The 23,636-nt window shown below is 39.8% G+C and overlaps 2 protein-coding genes across 3 annotated transcripts in view; one reads left to right on the top strand and one right to left on the bottom strand.

Annotated features, from left to right (window-relative positions):
* The window catches only part of LOC128894055 (uncharacterized), a 38,169-nt gene extending 15,115 nt beyond the window's left edge, over window positions 1-23,054 (top strand). Inside the window, exons 3-10 of one of the 2 annotated variants that reach the window (XM_054155467.1) lie at window positions 8,424-8,695; window positions 9,237-9,515; window positions 11,996-13,517; window positions 14,045-14,148; window positions 14,466-14,846; window positions 15,648-15,731; window positions 16,873-17,039; window positions 20,012-23,054. In XM_054155467.1, the coding sequence (XP_054011442.1) occupies window positions 8,424-8,695; window positions 9,237-9,515; window positions 11,996-13,517; window positions 14,045-14,148; window positions 14,466-14,846; window positions 15,648-15,731; window positions 16,873-17,039; window positions 20,012-20,366 (3,164 nt within the window). In that variant the 3' untranslated portion in view covers window positions 20,367-23,054. The remainder of the gene's footprint in view (window positions 1-8,423; window positions 8,696-9,236; window positions 9,516-11,995; window positions 13,518-14,044; window positions 14,149-14,465; window positions 14,847-15,647; window positions 15,732-16,872; window positions 17,040-20,011) is intronic. The other variant, XM_054155468.1, reaches the window with a different exon arrangement.
* The window catches only part of LOC128894060 (tyrosine-protein kinase receptor torso-like), a 296,503-nt gene that overhangs the window by 74,210 nt on the left and 198,657 nt on the right, over window positions 1-23,636 (bottom strand). The gene's annotated exons all lie outside the window — the stretch shown is intronic.

Below are 23,636 nucleotides of genomic sequence, written 5' to 3'. Positions count from 1 at the left end.
ACTCTCTCGGTAACGTAGAGGACTTAGTCGGCAACGTAGAGTACTCTATCGACAGTACAGTGCCTTTTATTGCTCTATCGATACTACCGAATACTCTATCATCACTCTATCGGTAATATAGAGTACTCGGTTGGTACTTCAATGCATACTCTCGATTCAAGCGATAACGCAGGACCTTTTGCTGATAAATCTCTCAACGCATTAGGTTTCTGTCCCAGACTACGTGAAGTTCTTCCTCATTTGACAAACAAGATCGTTTCCACGTGGAAATATTAATCCGATCGGCGACGCTGAGAACACAAAACCGGCGAGCACGATTCCGATGATTTATGTGGCCCGCGACGTATCACAATTCGGCCGTATCTCCCCACCTTCTCTCGCCCCCTGCAAGCCCCTTTCTGCTTCACCCCCTCGTCGCCGTCTATCTATCCCTCGTAGCGTGTACATTTGCCAGAAGCTCGCGTGATATTCCAACGGCGAGGAATCGCTTCTCCGCGCTCTATGGACTGCCGAAGAATCGTGATTTACGAAGCGAGCACGCCAGAATATTTCTCGCATTGTCCACGTTGGAACCATAAATCAAGTCTCGCGGCACGGCGGAGCTAGGGCGCGCCAGAGACGGCGGGGGAACCGGCAAGGGAGGGGGCCAGAAGCCGCGCTTTTGTAACAAAGTGTGCGTCGTTAGCGATTTATGCGCTATTTCGCCGTCGACCCGCTGCCAAGTGCGACGGAGGAGGAAGGGGGTACGAAACTATTGCTCCTTTCGCGGGGATTCTTCGCGGAGGTCCTCCCATATTGGAATTAATCTGTCGGAATTAACGCCCGAGATCCGGCGCGGTTTTGTCTCTGCTGGAATTCGTCGTGGTCGTCGCCGTCGTCGGTTACGTTCGCTCGTGGTCGGTTTTATCGATGCTTCGGTAGCCTAACCTGGTAAATGGATGACTCGAGGATTTTTTTGTCTGGCCTGAGACATCGAATTAAGGCTGCAATGATTGTTCTTTAGTAGATACAACACGGTGTCTTAAAGGAGATGTTGATTTCCTTGGACATATACTGTTCAGAAATAAAAAGTTGAATAGCGAGTAAGAGCACCTTGATTTTACTATGAAATTTTATATTACAGTCCGTATACTAATATATTGTAGAATTATGTGGTACAATCTGGATACTGTAACCAATCAGGCTTCTGGCCAACTTCTCATGTCTCTTTCTTCTACATAGATACGTTACGTGCTGGTTAGAGCTATGATTGATAACAGTATTACCTTCTTGATTATACTTCAATTCTTTAATAATAATACTGTAGTATAATCTGGGAGAATTTAAAATTCATAATAAAAATATTTACACATATTAATAATCCATGTATCGACTGTCTACATTTTTAAATCCGATCTGTAACTCACAAACATCGTTTTCATTTTTATTTTAAACAGTTTTTGAGCATCATCATCAATCAGTGTATATAATAATGCAGTGTGTGTAATGAGCCAGTGTATATAGTAATTTGCATATCAACGAGTCACAGCTGTTAGCTCACGCTTCTTCTTATAATTTCCTGCGAAAGAAATATTGGACGCTTCGTCGACTCGACCAAAAATCCTCCTCTAATTGCATCGATGTGTCGACGACGGAGGGGTGCGACCCGCGTCGCGACGCGTCGTCAGCGTCGAGTCGTGCCCGATAAACGATCCCAGTAAATTATTTATCGATCGATCTCTCGTTCTGCGGCCGCTTTCGCGGCGAACTGTCGATTTTTAAAAAAAAATAACGACCAACCATGATGCATTCGACACGCGTCGCACGTTCGATGCGTCGTTCGATTAGTGTGATTCACGATGGATCACAAAAACGTTCGAACATCTGCAATTATGATTTTTCACTCGCTTTTATTTCAGCGGATTATTTTCTCGTTTATTGGTTTAGTAAATATAGTTCTACAGCTTGAAAATTCATAAAAATTGTGAAGCTTGCAAGAAACGTAATTGAAGTGATGTTAAGTGAACTATTTTTTGTTCGGATACTGAAATGTGTTTAGTGTGGAAATAACTCACTCCAAAATTGTATGGGATTTTATACTATTGGGGAAAAATAAAAACATGAAGTTAATGAATATAAATAATTACCTAATACCACAGTTGTGTTAATTGATATTAGTAAATCTCTTCCATTTTCAATTATAATTCGTGGAGTGTTTTTATCCTTTCGAGCCTTGTTCGATCTTTTAATTTTCTAAAAATTAGTTTGAAATTTGAGACAATTCCTACTGTAATACAATTCATTTATCAAATAATTATCCATATACATATTTAATAACGATTTCACTTCTTCGTTAGTACTAAATTATTTATGCAAATACATCGAATCATGCCTCGTGCATTGAAAGTAAATAATTATCAACTGCGAAATTAATTTTGTGACAAACGCTCTTAAATCCCGTAGTCTGTAATCCCGATTTAATTCTACCGATGTTCATAAATTTAGAATTTCTCTATAAATTTTGGCTCGGGTTCGAGAAATACCCATGAAATATTGGCAAATTATTTCGAACAGGTTCTAATATCAAAGCAGGAGTGATGCGATAATTCCCGAAGAGGAATCGGTGATTCGCTCAGAATTTACCGAGCACCCATGTGGAATACGAGCCATCGCTGACGATGCATAACTCGATGCCGGGTGCATCGAAGCAATTCAACGAAAAGTCCGATAAGATGACGGCACTGGTTATGGAGGACCAGTAAAATATCGCAGTTATCTGCTGATCGTCGCGGAAAGTTTGGTAGATGGCTAAAGAATACGGTCCCATAAAAATAATTGAATGCCCCTTTAAAAATACGTCCCTCGTATTTGCTAATAAAACGCATTATATTTATAATTTTCACGAAGGCAATTTTTGGACTACGTGGATTATTACTCGAATCGAAAATTAATGTTTATTGATATTTAATTGCAAATGGGTAACTGCTAACTAATAATGCTTTTCATTTTCGCTGTTAAAAAGTATCGAAGATAGTTACGGTTCGAAACAACTTCATCGTTTTAAAATGTAATTAAATTTTTTAGAAAAGGACTTTTAAGTTCCTAATTTTTATTTTTAAAATTAAACGTCGAATGAATAAATTATAAATATAAAAAAGTTTCGTTTTGTCATTTCCTATAAGGTGATATATCTTAAAAAATTGATTTCACGAATTTAAACATTTCTCTGAGCCTAATTTTCGAGGACGGATATATACGTCCTTCGCAGCCGTAGGTTTACTCAAAGGAGCCATTGCGATGTCCCCTCGAAGTAGAAACAACAATCGAAACAGCCTCGTAACCACTTCGCTGGGAACAATCTGCTTTACCGCGATCAATCACTGCCAATTTGCAAAAATCCCCAGCGGTTTCGTCTGCGCGGATTTACGTCGTTACGCGCTCGTACAAATGTGCACGCGTTAAATGGATTTGCGGTCTGCGTAAAGTTATGCACGAAAGTGGTGAAAAATGCAACGGGATCCCGTCGAACACTGCACGAAATACGGCAAGCTGATGACCGGGTATTGATTAATTAATTGCTTACTTTAATCGTCTACGTGCGTCTGAACACGTATTTTTGAAATTAAAGTTGTCGAGTCCCGTTATTTTCCATTTACACGTGAGCACAAATTTTTTTAGGAATAAAATGTACGATTTTATTTAAGCTGGAAATTGTGAAACAAATGTTGTTCAATGATTTGATAATTGTATATGTGAATAACATGTAGCTATACATTGATTGAACAATGTAGTCTGGATCCTTTTCTGGTTTAGATCAATTTTTTGAAAAATGAAAAGGACTCGGATCTTTCAAGGTTTATTTTGAACCCTTTAGAATAGTAAAGAAATTAACGAATTTTTTCATTCTTTAATAGCAATGTAATTAAAATTAAAATAAAAATCATTCATGTACAATTTATATAATTTAACAAAAATCACATTCCCTCTAAAGTACGTCCTTGAAGGTTCTCAAGAAAATCCTGAAAAAACACAGTCGCTACTAATGCACCCATTCCGTTAAAAGAAAAATAAAGCGCGCACGTGTGATCGTACAACACACGTACACACGCAGACTAATACACCTTCCTCTGAAATAAAAGAAATATTCGCCCAGAAGGTTGTCGGGATTACGTACGAGAAATTACCTCGAAATCAATCGTTCTTCTCGCCGCGATTTCTATTTCCATCCCCGGGATAAAAGCGTCCGCAACGATTTCAATTTACCTCCGAACAGCAATGGTCGAACGAGTTCGGTCGCTACGAGGCGGATATTAATTTCTTTCGGTTGATTTATTAGCGGCACGACGAAGAAGCGAACTGACGACGAGTAAAAACGCTGGAACGCCGGGGCGACGATCAGTATAATATGACGCAAAGGGAGAAAAAAGACGGGAATCGGTCGAGGGCAAGGGTTGGAAGCCAGTGAGGAGGTGGATGAGGGGCAGGGGGTGGGCGCAGATATTCATGAAATCGTCGTAGAAAAGTTTCGTTGCGATACAGCTGCACACTCGACGGGATCCCATTTCCTTCTTGAGCCCTGCGCGCCCTTCCAGGATATGCACGCATTTATATCTGTCGGGGGGGTTCCCCCGTCGGCGTAAACGATGGTTCGCGCCTCGAAATATATTTTTCGTCGGCCAATACTGTCTCTTCGCGGATGCACTAAACGTCAATCTTGAACGCGGCCCCGGAAGTATTGATGAAACTATCCGTTTCTTCCGCGTGAATTCACGCTGTAGATAATAATTTATCCTGCGCCGATGGAGTTTGAACGAAACTGAGACTGGTGGAAACGCTTGTTTAAATTATTGTGAATTATTGTAGACCGTTATGAAACGTCGAATTAATGAAGAATCCATTCTTCTGTGTTCACTCGATTGAAGTCAGTAATATTCGATCCCGTTATTGAGATTATCTTGCGCAGTAGTATAAACAAAAGAAAGAAAACAACAATCATTGAAATGAAAATAATGCAACACTAAGATGAAAATGTCCAATAATAAGAAAAGAAAGATAGATTTACACATCCTAGTGGAGAATTTTAATTTGAATAATCGTTTCGATTGTAATAATTCATTCAAAACAAATGTTTAAACAAGTGGAAAAGCGACAAATTTTAGTTAAGATTGAAAGAGTAGCAGTATTAAAATAGTATCACATTAATATCACCATTAGAGTAAGTTACATACATATATCTGCAATATACGTTAATGTTTATGTTTATAAATGATTTTTGTACGATCATTTAATGGTATAATCTACGAAGAATGATATATGCAGACGTCAGAAATATTATTAGTATTCGAAGGAATTTATTATTTATATAGCTCACACAGTGTTTCATTTATATATGATTTGCTTGTCTAACTATTTTCGTTCCCATACTACTTGATTTCTTATTTTAGGCCATAAAATATATATCCTGGCCTGGAGAATTTTATTTTTGGTAGGCACATTATACTCCCAAAAAATTGTTATTTTAAGCAAAATTGAAACTTATTACTCTTCATTCATGTACTCTTGTCTATCCTTTGTCTGACCACTTACGGTCTCACCGTCTCATTCTACTGATTTGATGTCCAGCGCGCAGAAGGTTTCTGACGATATCGAATAATTTTTATGTACCAATATTCACTTAGCATCAAAAATACCGCGTCCCACTATTGTGTATTCAATCATATTTCTAATTATAATATTTGTAAATAATATTTGTAATTCTGAAAAATTGTAATCGTTATGAAATTTGTATTGAATATTCAAGTGCATGGTACGTAAAAGTGCATGGTAGAATATTCAAAAACAAATACCTTTCCTTTGAATTAAGAATCCTGAATAATGAACTGATGAGATATACACGGTGACTCAAAAGTCTCATTAAAATTCACAAGAGTACTTCACACACCAAAATTGTCGAAACGAATTCCCATTTATAATTATCAATATCATCACAGACGAAAACGTAATACCAGTTCAAAAATTAATATACGAATCAAATTAACATATTTCGCCAACTGTTTCACCTATTACACTAATAGTACACCCTCACTCATAAATATGTGGACACGTACTATTTTCAATGAATAATTAATATACATCGTTAATTATTACTATACAACTTTTGTTGCTAAATTCTGTATTGGATGTGTATTTAACACCATTTAATTATATTAGATGTTTTCACTGTCATATTTAATTTTATAGTGGAACTATGGGATCGTTTAGATAGAAAAGTTCAGAAAGAACGTTCAATATATCAAGCACATTTATGGCGAAATATTACAAAATAAATCTAGTTATCTTTAAAGCTTTGTATCATTACTAATGTGATATTACAAAAAAGCTATTAATAAAATATATTCGCTAATATAACATAAACATATCGAAAGATAAATAATATAATTGATATTAATAGATTTGCAACTGTTATTAGATATTTAGCGTTCACATACTTCTGAGTGGGGCTGTATGTGTTTCTGTTTAAAACGAAATATAAAGCACTTGCTCAACAAGGAATTTTTTCAACCAATTACGAACATCTTCGCGTTACCTACCCCATGATTAAAACCATCTGCACCGTCCAAAGATTACACTCGTTCTCCCCCTCGTGCGATCGTGAAAGGGGGAGATTAAGGAACGCGCAAACGAACGGGGGCACTCTCGCTAAGAAGCTTGCAGTCATCATAATTTATTCCCCATAAACTGCGTGAAAGTACGTTCGCTTAACCAGCAATACGATTAATTCATATTAACGTCATAATAGAGGCCAATACGTGCGGGTCGAGGTTGGAAGGACGATTCGCATTACTGCGTTCGCCGATCTCTCTTTTCATCCGGCTCCCGTTTCTTTCCTCCAATTAGCCGGAAAGCGTCCGAAAGAGAAGAAGGGCAAAATGCACATTTGAAAATGGCCAACCATGCTATCAACAAAAGAACGTTGGAGCCGCGGGAAGTAGACGACAAAATGTCCTTTCATTCATGAATTTTATTAGACGCGTGGTCCACTTTGTACTTATGGTTTGTTTCGGGATTTGTCTTTAGAATTGTTTCGAGGCGAATGTGTTTATTGTGATTGGATGAATGGCTCTAGTGGCTGAGAAGAGTGACTGTGAAAATTATAGGGGAATTATGGTATATTAAAGCTGGGCACTACGAATTAGTGGCGCCACAAAGACATGCTCTAGCGCCAAAATGGCGCCAGACTACACTTTTTAAGTAATATTTATTTTGATATGTTAAAAAGTTTTACTATCCTGCATTACCTATTACTTGTTTAAAAGACTGAGTGTCCAAAATATTTCTATTGCACTGTACACCCTTTTTATTTTAACAAAATATTGTCTATCTGTAAATAATTTCAGAAGCTTTAATTAAATTTCTCTGTCGAGCGTGTATACTTCGCCTGAAATTCAAACTTTTATTTAATATAGAAATGAAAAATTTTATTTGGTCCGCGTAATTCTTTCCAACAATACGTGTCCATTCATCTGTTATGAAAAGAACATTTCATTTCGAGAGGCATGCGCCGTTTTATCGACGAACAAAATTCAAAAGTTACACGCAAATGGACGCCCTCGAACACGGGGGAATGAAATCTGCGGGGATAAAGCAAACAATCCGGTGTATTCGGATTGAAATTTATCGAAATACTGTTTAATGATAACGAAGGGGGTTTAATCAATCGATCAACCTTACTTACGGTATTAACTCTCTCCCCGACGAAAATTAATATTTGCATTTCGGCGGGGCTTTCATCATTGTTTAATTCGTCTGGTAATTCGAGGAGATTCGGTGGTTATCTTTTGCAGGCTGTTGCGAACTGATTGAAAGTGGCGTGGGTATAGTAATCCTTGGGATAATTCATATTACTGATCTTCTGAACAGAAAATTAATTTATCAGTGTGAAACGAATCATTACTTATTTGTTTTAGAAGCACCTTCAGAATATCTAAATATTACAATTATGTTCATTGAATTAAGAAGAATTTATTCAATTCATATAACATAAGAACATGTAATTATAATTCTTTGATTTATACACATACAAGCTTGTCCATAAATAAATGATAAATGTCACAATAATTTTAAGAAATTTAATGTATTGGGCACAAAAGAAACATAAAGTGTATGTGTAGAAATAAAAACGAAAACTACAAATTCATCTAATTCAAGCCTAATGAAATCCAAGTTCGACGCATAACGAGATCTTAACTAACTTCAAAGATTAAACAAGCCATAAGTACTCCTAGAAATAGTACAATTAAGATGATCCTCATTAAGAGCATCTAAAACAAAAATTATTAACCATGTCTACCTGACACCGGGGCATAAAATAGAGAACCACTGTGTTTGAAGCACATGAGTATTATTCCCGGTATATTTTCAAGTGGAATTCCATTTTATTTCAGCAGCAGACACGAGCACGAACCAACAGCAACGCACAAACGCCACAGTGTTCACCACGCAGGCTGACAGCGTGTCCCAGCTCGCTGGGAAGACGAACTTCGCTGTGCCAGCACCCCCGCCATTGGCATCCGTGGAGAAGGTCCGCAGACTTTCGGATGGCGAACACTTTCGACAGCCTAACGTCACCGTTGGCGGTCATGCGACCGTGCAGAAACAACTGCAGGAGGCGCAGACCCAGGCACAGGCGCAGGCACTGGCCGACATGATCTTGAAGGTATGCTTTTAATGTTTTTTTTCAAACTCTCAGCAACAATCGTTTCATTAATTACTAGACTTTTCCTTTTCAAATAACTATACTAAATATATTAAACTAAAACAGAAGTTCCCAAACTGTTTAGACCCGCGGCTCCCTTAGTATACAGATTATTTTCGGCGGCTCCTTTAATATCAATCAATATGAGACTAATCTGAAATATGTTAGACAGAGTAAATTTCGTAGCACAAGATAACTAAATATAAGTATTACTATTTCATAAGACTTAATTTCTTTATTATTGAACTTTACCAACATTTATTTTTCTTTCTTCACTGCACTAAAACATGTTAATATACACGTATATACATTAGTAAATATATTAATCGTAAATAAATAAACTTTGAAAATTATTTTGTTATCTAATCAGTCGCTTACTTAACGTTAATTTATGTGACAAAACCTCACATATAGTACTCTTTTTTTTTACGTGAAAATATACAGGTTGTTTAGTGCTACACTCTACGGTTAATAAAAAAATAAAGAACTTGAAACTTTCCAGGGCACCACCAAGATGGCTGTGAAGAGAACGACATCCGATCCCGGACAGAGATTGCACCTGACGTACCAACCGTCAGTTCAATCGACGACCAATCAGCAACAACAGCAGCAAAATAACCAGCCTCAATCCCAGCCCGCAGTCACAGACAGTTTCTCGATGACAGGTTACTCCGAAGACGGCGGTTACTTTAGCCCAAACCTTCAGGACGAGGTGTTCCAGCAGGTCACCGCAGTTCCTGACAGCGTTTTGCTTCACGCTACTCAATTGGACTCACTTCAGGTGAGAATTTGCCCTCCTTCCTTCCTCTGCAAGCTCCTCGAGTTCGCCTTTCACGCCTGGTATCCCGTTGGTGCAAGAGACAGTGATTGGTGAATTTAGTTAATTGGAATCACGATCGTAATTCATAATATTTATTTTGTATAAAATAATTTATTTTCTTTTGAGACGCCTTCTGTTTATGTTCGATTGTTGTGCTTTTATGGATTCTTTTGACTCTTCGAGGAATTATTTTATTTGGAATGGAGAATAGAATGTTCATTACTATGGATTAGAATTTTTTTAGCGAACTGTGGTACAAAATACAAATTTCCAGTGATCTATTAAAACAGATATTGACCACTCACCACTCACCCTCGTAATTACCATTAAGAAATTTATTTCTGAGTATTTATATACAACTTCATTCTTAAAATAGATGGTAAAACTACTTCAATAAATATTTAATAAATATTCTATAAATACATACAAATTTTCAATGATTTATTAAAACAGATATTGACCACTCACCCTTATCAATGACGTTACCATTAAGAAATTCATTCCTGAGTATTCATATAAAACTTCATTCTTTAAGTAGATAATTAAACTACATACTTCAACAAATATTCTATAAATTCTAATCAATATCCTTCTACACGCCATCAATAATACAATAAAGCCCCAAAAATACTTCCCCAACATCCTCTCATTTAATTCCACACTCTAAATAAATGAACGTTGGCAAAATAATGGCAAATATGGTCCTTTTCGTGACGTTAGTCGGCTGATATCGAAAGGGTTCCAACAGTCCACAAATCTGGGAGTTCTTTTCACGTTACCCATCCAGACGAACTGCTAATTTACAACTTTATCTGGAAACCAGCGTACCCGGTTGACAAAAGGGGCCGAGGGTAAGAAAGGAGTCACGCGAAAAGGTAGGGTGGGAGGCATTTGCATTTTCGACGGTCATGTTAAGACACAATATCTCGCGATCCTTTGACGGTCTAATTAGCCCCGGCGTCTCATTATTCGTTCCACGTCGAGCGCTGAAAACGCTTTAGTTTCAATTACGTCACGGGCTCCGCCGACCCCTCTCGACGCAGAATTTAATAAGACGAATTATCTAAGTAGTTGGCACCGACTGCACCAACGATGCTTGCAATGCTGCTTTGTGCCATTTGAAAAGCACCGGATCCACCTCTTCCCTACCTATCCGCCAGAGATATCTAGCATCCCTCCTCCTCCTCGGCTCGAACCACTCGTCCTCTCGAGTAGTCTCGTTAATGTCTGACCCACGGATACCAGAGATTCCACCCTAATGCCTGCATCTCCTGGCGTATCTCCCGAAACGCCTCCATTCCGCCAACTTTTCACCGTAATCCGTCTACTTCCTCCGCAAATTCAATTTTTCACGGGGGCACGGCTCTCCTGCGAATCGATATTGCTCGATGGAATTCGAGGAGCACAGATTTTTGTCAGGCTCGAATTGAAATGATAGAGAAATTTTATTATTCGGTTAGGGAGATCATTTAAAAACGAGAAGCAACGTGGTAGTTACAGTCAGTCCCATAACTATTCGTACCATCTAGGTCTATTATCGAAATTTGTCTAAATTAAATGGTACGTTTAATGTTTTCGAATAAATTTTTTATTGTGAGTGTACAAACGTGTAAAGTCTGTTTGTGTACATATGTATAACGAAGCGAATGTGAAATAATATTTAATAATTAAAAGTTGGGTAAAGTGGATAGAAGTAATGGTGTTCTGTTTAAGCAAAATTACTTTAATTGTAGAATGTTAAATTGTGCCCGTAGATTTAGTTTTTTAAATGGTCATGGAATAAACGTAACTTCAGAGCCCCTACTTCTAGGAATTAATTAAAAGTTTACTAAAATGAGTAGGACTAGTGGTGTTCTGTTTGAGATAAATAATTTTAATTGTAGAATTTTAATTGTACCAGTAAATGTAGTTGTTTTAATTTTTTTAAGATTTTTGCTAATGGGACTTCATAATGGCTTTCTATTTACTAAATTTGTGAAATCAATCTAGAATAGTTTAATAGTTATATTCATAAGGAACAGTGTACATTTTAAGAGATTTCACTAAATTATTGCACCCACATATTCATTTATATTGCACAAGAGAAAATAACTAAATCTGCCAACATTATTATTGCACAATGTTTCTAATAACATTCCCCCACCACATCTCTACGTTACGAAACAAGATACACCTCATGCATCACTGATTCCAAAACCATTGTCACGAAATCCACTCAACCGGCCACCACAAAGAAAACAAAATATAAATTTGCAATGTACATATAGAATGAAACATTTCAGTGCAAAATTCAGTACGATAATTTGGAAAAACACAAATGGAAATTCGAATTCAAATCGCAACGATCTCTGTCGCATCGAAAAAAACCAATAAAATAAAAATACATGTACGAATACAAAATCACCCAGAGAATAATAATAAAAATTGTACTCCGTCTTCAGTTTCAGACAGCGAGCCTGCTCCAGGAGCAGTCTACCGAGCAGCTGCAGGACATCACCCTGGAGGATCGATACTCATCACAACACACCGTCAACCCTGACCTCCAGGCGCTAGTGAACTCGCCTCTACCAGACTCGCTCGCTGAATTCAGCACCTACGGTGCCCAGTACACTGAAAGTCCTCACACCCTGCCCACCCAGTCGCCATTACCATCGCCCCTGACCAGACACGACAGTCCCAGTTTTACATATCCGACCCCGCCAGCCAGCCAGGAGGGCCTCCTAACCGGAAGCCTGCCCCTGCTGAGCCCCCAGGAGGACCCGGAAAGCGTCAGACAAGTCTCCTCGCCTCTTTCGGCCGCTTTCTACACGTCCACCATGTCCTCCGCGGCAGCCGTCGAGGAAGCCCTCAGCGAGGTGTTGCCAGGCGAATCCGACGCGGACGCCGACCTCTACGGTTCAGGTTCGCCCAATCCCCACTCGCCACTGCCCAGCCCGTTGTCTGCGACCCCGGCGCCGTCACCGTTGTCCTCCCTGCCGCCGTCCTCCGTCTCGTCGCCAGGACCCGTGTCCTTCACAGGAGCCAGCTTCCCCGTGTCGCCGCACCACGCGCTCCAGAGCCAGATGATGCCCAACTCGGAGGACCCGTTGCTCTCCTCGACCCCGAAGGACTTCACCACGGCCAGCCGCAGACGATTCGAGTTCCAGTCCTACAAGGTGATCACCAGCCAGAACCTGGTGGACTTCGGCCTGGGGAACGGGAGTCTGGCGGGCATCGTCGTCGACAACAATGGCGAGTTCAAGCTGATACAAACCGCGGGACTGCAGAAGACGAACGTCCTCGTGCAGACCGGTTCGTTGAGCCCAGCCCTGACCTTCAAAAAAGAGATGCGTCTGGCGACACCCAAGATCGAGCCAGTGACCGTAAACCTGGGATTGAACGTGCAGACGAACCATCAGTACAACGCTGGCCAGTTCAACCAGCAGCAGGTGGTCAACCCGACCAAGTTTCTCATACAAACGGCCAAGAACACCAACATGAGACAGAAGACGCCCAGCGGTAACCTACCGATCCCCGTCGAGCAGATCAAGGAGGAGCTCCTGGATGAGGACGTGTTCCTAAATCCGAGCAGTATACCAACCGGTAGTCCTGTTAGACATTGTAGAAAGAGGCCACGAATGGACGGCGGTCTCTACGCCAGCACGTCTCATTCGTATCCGTCGAGATTGAGGAAAGCTTGCGATAGACACTGGGACAGCAGCTACACGCCACCGCCCATCTTGGATCCGTCGCGTCCTGGGCCTGGATTGTACGCCAGGCTCCATCAGTACGAAAGGGACTCCGACTTCAGCTCGGACGATTCCCAAGGAAACGATGGGCCGCCCCCTAGAATCAACATTGGAACGAGATACCAGGCGACGATACCCCCAATCGGAAGCGACGGGGGCAGAGGGAAAGGGGAACCGGAGGCTGACCATCTACTCTGGGATCCTGGTATAAATAACGTGCTGACCGATAACGAACGTAAGTGTTTCCTTGATCTCATCCTTGCACTTAAATGGGGGACGAATGCCATAAGATATTTGAGGCTTTAACGATCCGGGTTAGGTGTCAGTGTCAGTGCGTCATCAGACCTCTGACGAAGCTAGCTGCAATGCTGGCGAAGCACCAAAACACCCTTTCAGAAGGCCACGGCTTAGACCCGGAAGCCTCAAACAGCTTATCAACTGTAATACCAAATTATGATTGCTAAGTAGCTTGGCTCTGGGACCATTTCATGTGTCTCGATTGACCCTGCTCGATTCTAGATTACTTTTACCTTGGTTTCGTTAGTCATTGGAAATTGTCTGGGAAGGTACGATTTTGAATCAATCTTAATATGAAATGGCGATTTGAGGAGGTTTGACGAGGTTTGATGTCTGGAATGGGACGATGAATTGGACTTAGGAAGTTATCCTAGAGCCAACGCGCTTTAATAACGTTCATGGATACCTAAAGATAGCTGAGGACTATTATAGGTGTATTTAAAGCAACGAATTTTTCTTTTTCAGTGGAGATGTATCTGCAATTCGCGTGCTGCGCCGCGGTCCCAGGAGGAGGGAGGAACAAAGAGTACGCGCTGCATCTGCTGCACATGTGCAGAGGCAACATTCATGTATGAATCTGCGAATTTATTCTGTGAACCCTTACATGTACCCTTACATTTTTCGAATTTCTGTCACGTGATCCCTTCGAAGAAAAAGCAACCAACAGTAGAGACTATATAGTAAAAATCTATGCTTAACGTAATTCTTATGGCTGAAGAATCAAACAAAGATCAAAGATCCCTTCCAACTCTGACATATTAACCAATTAACACCTATCTTATCCAAGCACTAAATAATTTCAGGACTGTAGTTCCAATTCTCAAGACTCCGGATATTTGCAAATTCTCTGCAATTCTCTGCAAATTCAACTTGCTTTTAATTGCAGGACGCGATGCTGAAGCTGATGAGACCAACGCCCATATTGCCAGTGGAGCACCCATTGCTCAGCTACGAGTGCCAGGAGTCCGACAGGTGGACGTCGCAGGAGATGGACGCGTTCTACCAAGGCCTGCTGAAGTACAACAAGGACTTCTCCGCGATCTCACGTGACGTGAGTGGCAAGTCCGCGAAACAGTGCGTGCAATTCTATTACCTATGGAAGAGGCTCTGCCCGGACGAGTACAAGAGACTACGTGTCCGTCATGGGAAACCAAAGATTAAGACAGAGAGCAGAGATTGCAAGGACACGAGGGAGCTTCGCGACGCCATTGCATCCGTGACAAAGATGGACTTTGGCGAAGACAAGTCGATCCTCCATCGCACTCTGGTGAGTTCCATTAAGAGTACGGCAAGTTACAAAAGTCCTTGTGTTTAAAATTCTGCCTTTGCTAAGACTCGTATTGCAATGGTTATACATTCGAATAGAATAGTGTTGAATGAGTTTTCATAGAAGACATAGTCTTCTAATGCCGACTGAAATTTTGCGAAATTATCTCATTTGACTATTCATAGACATTGACTCAGTGATGGTTGTATAGGTACTTAAGTAATTAAGCACTACTTTCAGTTTAATGAATTTAAAATGTAGAATATCATATCATGCTTGATATTCTTTGATCTATACTAATATTATTGTATAAAGAGGTAAAGATTGTTTATTTGTTTGTATGTAGGGGGCAATCACCGTAACTACTGAACAGATTTTAAAAATTTGTTCGGTAATAGAATGCTACACTATCTCCGAGTAACATAGACTATGTTTTATTTTGATAAAAATACGTTTTCAATTTGAAATCTCAAAATTTGTAAATCAAGTCGAAAGAAAAGCGTTGCTTGGCTACTTTATCAGCGTACGCTGACCAAATGGTTAGATGTACGTGAAAATAATGTAATACATTACATCTTATTAAAAGTTCGCAGCCATTAGCTCGATATTACTCACAAGTAACTCGCTAGGTCTCATCATGTGAAGGATGCTGCGAGTGGAGTCCGAGTGGAGGGAGATAGAAGGAATCAAAGTTCCTTCGATTTCCTAACATTATATAATTATAAATGTAGAATGACTAATTTGACAATTAAACATCCAGATTTATAATATAACGTGTTTAACTTTATATTTCTTGTCCAGTTACAGACGAACGAGAGAGAAAACTCAGCAACTCTGACCACCAGCGACGGGGAGCTGAGATTATTCGCATACGACTGCCCAGATGTGAGTACCAACGACCATAACACTCTGCGTACTCTTACCTACAAGCTTTACTTATACGATTTATGAAACAATATTCAGTTAAATGATAACAGAACTACCAGGAAGATAACTGTCATCACTTGCCGAATAGGAATACATCGATATATAATTCTAATGTATATCAATATTTTTTTCTAATTAAAAGCATAATTATCTTTTACATAATTGCCGAGACTACTTGTCTGTACTTTCCACCGAGCATTCTAACTATTATACTTATAAACGCGCACCGAGTACGAAGCCTCTGCTCAAACTCATCGCTAAACTGTCTGCATATCAAATGTTTATTAGATATATTAATGATCCTAACCAATTCAAGTTCGACCTCGACGCCGTGGCGGTTGGGTTCGTGCTCGACGTACACTACAGCTCGAAAGTTTGGGATCATTTAGCTTGCATAGTTAGGTATTACTATCATATTGGTCTAATCTGATTAGTGGAATATTTTGATGGCCATGAGGGTATAAGAACTAGTTGTAACTAGGGTCATAAAACTTCATACCAAATTAACTACAAAATAATACCTGTGGTTCTTTGATGACTACTTTGATGAAGACTGAAATAGTTTATAACAAAATATACCTCAATCGAGTCACGATAGTTATTCATAATATTGAGTCACGAATTAGTAAACCATCTCTAAAGACATTGCTTTCGAAGTGAAAATATCGAGTAAACCAAGTATGATTAATTATTCAGAAATCCCTAATTTCCTAATTTGGAATATATTTGTTATTTAGTCCTGCTTCTTTCTTTTAAACAAAGTCCGTCAACGTCTGAAGCTCGTATACATAGTTTACCCTCAACTTGTGTATGAAATAATTCGTATAAATTCCAAAGACTAGTTCAAACCCCCTACGATCCCAGACTTTCCAGCAAACAACATGGCGCGCGTCGAAGACCACTTTACATGCGTACATACGTGTGAACGTTTAAGTGTCGCATGTGATTTGTTGTTGACCTGTCGTTTCTTCACGCTTCTCTATCACAAGGACCGAGCGTGCGTTGATGCGTTGTGCGTGACCACTGCGTTTACTTATCTGTCGTCGTTGTTGTTTGTTTGTGTTGTTTATTTTTGCTTTGTGTTTCTTTGTGTTGTCAGAGCTTTAGCGGAAGTGTAACAGTAACGATGGCCGGGAGCACCCAAACCGCCCAAACCGGCAATACCGGCCACGCCACAGTCAACACCAACTCACAAACTCACACTAGTTCTGAGCAACAACTACCCGTGCCCACCCCACTTCACTACCCCTGCAAGATTTGCGGGAAGTAAGTCTCCAATCTCTAATCTAAATTATCCATTCGTTAAAAAAAAAGAAAAGAAAAAAAAACAAACGACGGCCAGCCACTGACACAAGCGCTACTCAATATGGCGCCGTTCACGCCAGACAATGGCGGCGGCTCGAGGGGCAAGTATCGGTACAGCACATATAGACACCTCGCTTCTAGAGAGAAAGAAAGCCTTCCTGCATACGGTCCTGGACCACGTAGTCCGTTGTAGAGTCAGACTTGGGTTGCCATACGCTGGATGTTAATAAATATCAGAGTGACACTTTGTGGACGAAAGCTATATGTACCTTTGACCCTTGTGTTCACACCTGAAGATGCGAGTTATGTTAAGCTGGTATCCAACATGGAATTTTGTGTTGAGAAAATGGTTCCCTTTATTTTTTAACTCTATAAATGATCCTCTTATTTAACCATGAAGATTCTCTTTCAACTTGTTTCAAGAGTAGTCTATGTAATGGTCAACATGTACCTCCATCTTGCTAGTAATATGCCCAACACATAGCAACTAGTAGCCAGATATTGATATTATCTTTAATTTCATCTAATAGTCGTTTCTATCAGAATACTTAGCCCAAGATCTGGACCCATGTTTGGACTAAAATATATTTCTTCCTTCACAAGCTTATCACCTCCCGAAGTGACGTGATTTATAAACACCTCAACACCTATGAAAACAGTGTACATTACAAACGTGACTGCCATTCGACCATTTAAGCTCATGTTCATGCATATCTCCGTTCGTTCAGATCTGAAACGACGCTAGAACTTTGGCCACCCATGGCTAAGCTACATCTCCATAAAGTGTCATCTATTACTTGGTCTTGTCTCAGAGTCACGCGACTGAAACGTAAACAGACTTCATTACACTTTGTACCGTGTTTACATTATCGCTGTAACTCCACTTACATCATAGTAGCCCTCAGGACTGTATACCTGAGCTCGTACACGTAGCGTTGCATCAGCCAGCTTTCCTCCATGATAATGAAAACAAGGTAGGGCAGTGGAGATTCAAAGCGTGTGTTGAATAGCACTGACAGGGAACGAATTTGGTGTAACAACAGTCTACCTGCTATGCTACAGCAGTGACGAAGAAAGAATCGACGTGGTTAATTGAAAAGTCTTATTGTTAGTCTTAGAATTTACTGTCTCATTTCTTTTATTTATTTCAAAAGATTGCAGTTAGATGCCACTCTATTAATTTTTTAGTTCATGGTGCACATGATGTTTTACAAATTACAACGTTAAAAACACTTCAGGTCATACTTTGAGAATCATTTGGAACTAGAAATGGAAATATATGTATATACAAATATTGTTTGTTTTTTTAAGTGCAAAAGCGTTAAATACAAAAGTGTCCCTGATATTTATTAACACTACAAACATACCTTCACAAATATAACTCAATGACGATGCTTGCATCCTACTTGCTGCTGATCTGCTGCTGGCCTACTACTTGTCAACATAACAACACTCGGGCAGTACTCTGTGGCAGCAAGTTGGATATATCTTTAAAAAAGTGAACGTACTGTTTTCTATGTATATTGTGTACACTGCGAATCTTTCTATATCTTTTCAGGAAATATTGTAGACATGTTGCATCACTCGTAATTTAGTCATCATTCAGAAATGTTCATTTATCTAATTTATAATTTTTCTTATTTTGCAATTATCAAATGTGTACTCATCCGAACCTTGTTTGCATAACAATTAGTAGTTTTATTTTTTATTTAGAAAAAAAATCATTTCGAACAGAATTTAGTTTACTAATGCACATTATTATTGCTAAAAGTAATATTGCTAAAAATGAAGGTACATGTAGTGATCGTGTTAATAAAATTCCCTGCTATTTACATTAGTATTACGAACCAAGTATCTATAATGTATTTCAAAAAACGCATAATTTCCTTTATAAGTTCATTGCAATAGTTGATATATTTGGTTTGCATTGCTGCTGGAAAATGTTCTCTTCCAAACTTCATTTATCTATTCAACGTTATCTCAGTAGCTCATTCTGCATCCTACTTCAAACTTTCATTTACGCGGATCGTAATTATTATTTATGATGAATCAAGACCACCAATTCTGCCAGTAAATATTTAGTATGCTTGCACTACTATGCAATCGATGATTAATATTACAGCATACCATTCGCATGATCCGTTCCTACTTAGTTCAGTGTTCACACATCGTAATTACAACGATCAATACAAAATGTATCCTCGACAAACATTCTGCAACCAGCAAATACTCATCCAACACAAGTTTAAGAAGGAAACTACCCCTTTCATTGAATCCTTGACCTAACAGTTTCCTGTAACATACTCTATACGCTATCTGTTAGGTTTGGATTAAGGTATAGGCTTTGTGGGCTATAGTCTGGGGACCTCCAACAGCTGGATGACTTCCTGAAATTAATTCAAAGTTACATTATGGATTTATGTACACGTATTTGTTATATTACTAATTTGCAGAGAAGGATTGCTTAAAAATTAAATACTTGAAGAATGTACTTAGATTAATAATGAATGTACTTAGATTAACCCTGGCAGTACAAAGTTTATCCTGCTGCTTTAACCACGGTGGGTGCTACCACGTGGCAGTCGAGAGCGACTAGTCTACTGCTATTCTAGCTTATGGACCACGCAATACCTGCTCCCGACTGTGGCCACTGATTTCCTTAAAACATCGAAACAAGTTTTGTTTTGCCAAGTATACACAACTATAACAATCTGAATTTAAACTGTTGTTAACCAATTTTAATCTATCTTTAATTAAATTTCCTCGTAAATATTATTGGAGACCCCTCATAGTGTCTGTAGCCCAGAAGCCTTCAAGATCTTAATTCAGCTACCTACCAATCCAAAGAATAGTTTCCACTTCCACAACAATCTCAACCACCCATCGAGCTGCCAACCAGTTCGCCTAACCTCGTCGTTCGATCTGTCTTGCAGAGTTTTCAACAAAGTGAAAAGCAGAAGCGCGCACATGAAATCTCACAGGCCAGTGCCCTCGCCCGATTCAACGGGTCAGGAATCTAAACGACCTGTCCAGCAGCAGCAATCCAAAGCGCAGCAGTCCCAGCAGCAGTCCAGTCAGCAACGTCAGCAACCACAATCACAACAGCAACAACCACAACAACAACAGCAGCAGCTGCTGCACACGCAACAGCAGCAACAGTCAAGCAACGTTTCGCCGCAGGGCTCGGAATTCACCAATCAACAGCCACTGCCTCCAAGCAACGGCGATACCGGAGCTCAGAACACGGTGCATTTATGGCACAACCCAACGCGGCTCAGGCCACCATAGGACAACGCCCAACCGATTAAACTTAAGTTACCTTAACGAAGGCTGTAACGGTACGATAGGAAAGTATTACGGTCGCGTGAACTATATAGGCAGGCACTTATACAACCGCGATCGTCGATGGGTCGTCGACGACGATACCCCGCGTGGAAAGCTCGTCTCAGCCTCGGCTCGACCCCTTGGAGACGCAGGCGCCGAGCGTTAGACAAAGTAACACGAAGACTTCCACGATAGATAGTTCCAAAACGAGATATACCTCTTGTACGCGCTGATGGACACGAACCACGCGACATTCTCGCGAGTTCTCTGGTCAGGCCAGCCACAACTAAGTTATAACCCTACGCGATTATAAGCGCCGGAATGTGCGCGAATCAGAGAGAAGTGACCTAACCGTAGACCGTGGGCGACGAGTAAGTTCGTCTGGCACAGGCATGCCCAACTGGCCTGTGACCGTCACAGTGTGACGGGCTAGTTCCGGGTCAAAAAGGACCAACGACGCGTACACGTGACGTCACAGGGAGGTATGACGGATGGTGGAAGCACTGGGAACGCAGCATTGGACGCTCAATCCTGCTGCTAGCTGTGAGATTCCGTCGTGTGTGATTGGATACTCATGTTGCTTCACAGATGTGACGTACTCTACCATGAACCTATGTTCATGGGGATGTACTATAGTGGATTGCGGGAAGCCATCTGCACGGATATTTATATAATGGAGGAGGTATGGTGGTACATGCTCGTGGAAAGCTTTTGTGACGATACTAGAAACCGCCATGTTTGAGAATGATGGTGTGAATGATTATGTTTAATGTGGTTTGTGAAGTGATAAAATATTTTTTATTGGAGAACTGTTGACGAGTCACATAGGCTTTGATGAAGAAAGCACTAGAGCATAGTATAAAAATGAAATCTACAGTATGTCTACAATAGTCGCATACTATTTTTAAAATTTAATCATTATTGTTCATAATTTTAAAAAGAATATTAAGTGTCGAGATTTTAAGTTACCATGTCTAAAGAACAACAATTTAATACATGAATTTTACAAATAATTCTCCTCCAGAAACTGTGCATTAAAATCCTGCAAAAGTACACGTCAAAACATCTCAATCAAGAAGCAAATGCCAGCTCCAAAGAGCTCCCCAAACCCTGTGAACAATAGTAGTATCGATCGCCAACTCATAGTGGTCCCTCTCAAATGTGGCGGCTTCCTGTGTCTCCTCAGCGACCGCAGGCCTACGCCACGTCCACTATATAGAGATCAGTGGCAATATGCGTCGAGTTGGGCATGTCTGATCTAGAATGATGACGAGACCTGTTGAAAGAAGGCCCTTCGTGCGCACATGGGCGGTGATAGTTGAAGCTCCGTTCAACGAGGAGACAGGGTACCCGGAAGTCCCTTTTCGCGTCATCGGGACGGGACGTGGACAGTCCACCGGCAGCTTCCGGTGATTGTCGGTGAACAATTAACGAACGTGCAAGCTTTCCGTCTGTTTTTTCATTTAACGGTAAACGTGGGAGCGCGGGGAGGGAGGGAGAGAACCCACCTTTCATCGACAAACAAAATGGCCTAGAACGAGCGCGGCTCGACGAACGGAACAGAAAGGAAAAGTAACCTAAGCACACACGGGCACGTTGAGTTGACGCGTGACAACGGGGGGGGAGGGGCTAACTAAACGAATAGAATGGAAATTTTACCCTACGACGAGTGCTGTAATGTTAAACGATAATCGCGGTTTTCGATGTACCTAATTGCTATTCGCACGCGAGATGTTCCCAGATTGTGCCACAAGACATTACTGTTACCTGTTGCCTCTTTATCATTCTTTCAAATGTTTTAGATTGTTCTTTCTTTGTTCAATTTTTTTTCTCTATTTGTTTTTTTTTTTTTTTTTGTTTATTTTCATCAGGACGGGCTTGCGAATCGTACGCTACATGTTTTAGTGATCCTTCGAGATAGAATGATTAGATGCGAATTCGATTGGACGTTGGTTTTTTTTTTTTCAAACGCTGTGGAAACGGATATGCGTTCGAGTGGTTCGCAAGCAAATCCTGCTATTACGAAGTACTACTTGTTGCACGTTCGCTCTAGTTCTATTTAGTTTAAATATCATTAGCGTATTTAAATCTCGATAAGTAGATTTGTTGAAACTCCCTGATTTTGTTACCTCTGTTACTTAATATATTAACTATATTCGTCTGAATAAATTTTAATATATATATATATATATAAATGTGTGTATAGGTATATACACATTATAAATATGTATAAACAGATCGATGTAATTGAAAAAATGATTAGTAGCTTAGGATGATATAGTTCTCTAGAAGGAGACAAGTTGTTCAAGTTTCGCTTCGGTGACGATTCGAGAGCGTCGTCGATGGCCGAATGTAACATAAATGATTATACATACAGCCATGAGTACATTATACATACGTGCACCGAACACAGACACAGAGTAGAGAAACGTTTATTAAAAAGAAAAAAAAGTAATTATTATTATTATTATTATTCGTCTAACGGATCATTAGATCACGACTCTATATGTACATAATGGGTGTACATGTCTGTACATATTTAACATCAGTGTCTGTATGTACAATTCAAATGAATTTTAACGCAAAATACGTAGGTTAGGTTTTAGGTTGTTTTAGGAGGGATCTATATAGAAATAAAATATATATACTTGGCTTGATTTTCTACCTTACTAGGGACTACACGGCGAAACTCTTGGATGAACAACGATGGAACGTGTAAAATTCGATACTGTTTTTTATTTCATCCTAATCGAGCAACGATGTTCCTGTATGTAAGGTGCCTTGAATTGTTATTTACGTTTGATATGTTTGAAATTATTGGGCAATGTTGACGTTTCTGTTTAGATGTGTTAAAGGTGCGTTGTTTTTGTTTACTATTTCATTCTGTGAAAAGAAGGTAAGAATCTATTATTTTGAAAAATTGGGGACGCGTTCGACTATGAGTAATTATTGTTTGATTATGTTTGGGCGTGGACATTCAATTTAACGAACAACAAATTTTACTACGTTTCTGTTATTATTTAGCTGTATTTTATTTGCGTATATATAGGAACATCGTTTCCAAACAAAATTTTGAGACTCGCTCAAAAGTGAAACATACGAGGTCAAACGGCGTTTCGTAGTTTGTATAAATGCTGTCGAGCCTCCGAATTTGTCGTTCAAGAGTCTCGCTTATCGTGGCTGCTCTAATTCTACCTTAAAGCTATTGTTATTGTTAACACTCTTCTTCTTATT

The sequence above is a fragment of the Hylaeus anthracinus genome, unplaced genomic scaffold (genome assembly GCF_026225885.1).
Source record: "Hylaeus anthracinus isolate JK02 unplaced genomic scaffold, UHH_iyHylAnth1.0_haploid 3, whole genome shotgun sequence".
Taxonomy (NCBI): domain Eukaryota; kingdom Metazoa; phylum Arthropoda; class Insecta; order Hymenoptera; family Colletidae; genus Hylaeus; species Hylaeus anthracinus.
This window is presented reverse-complemented; position numbering and strand designations above follow the sequence as displayed.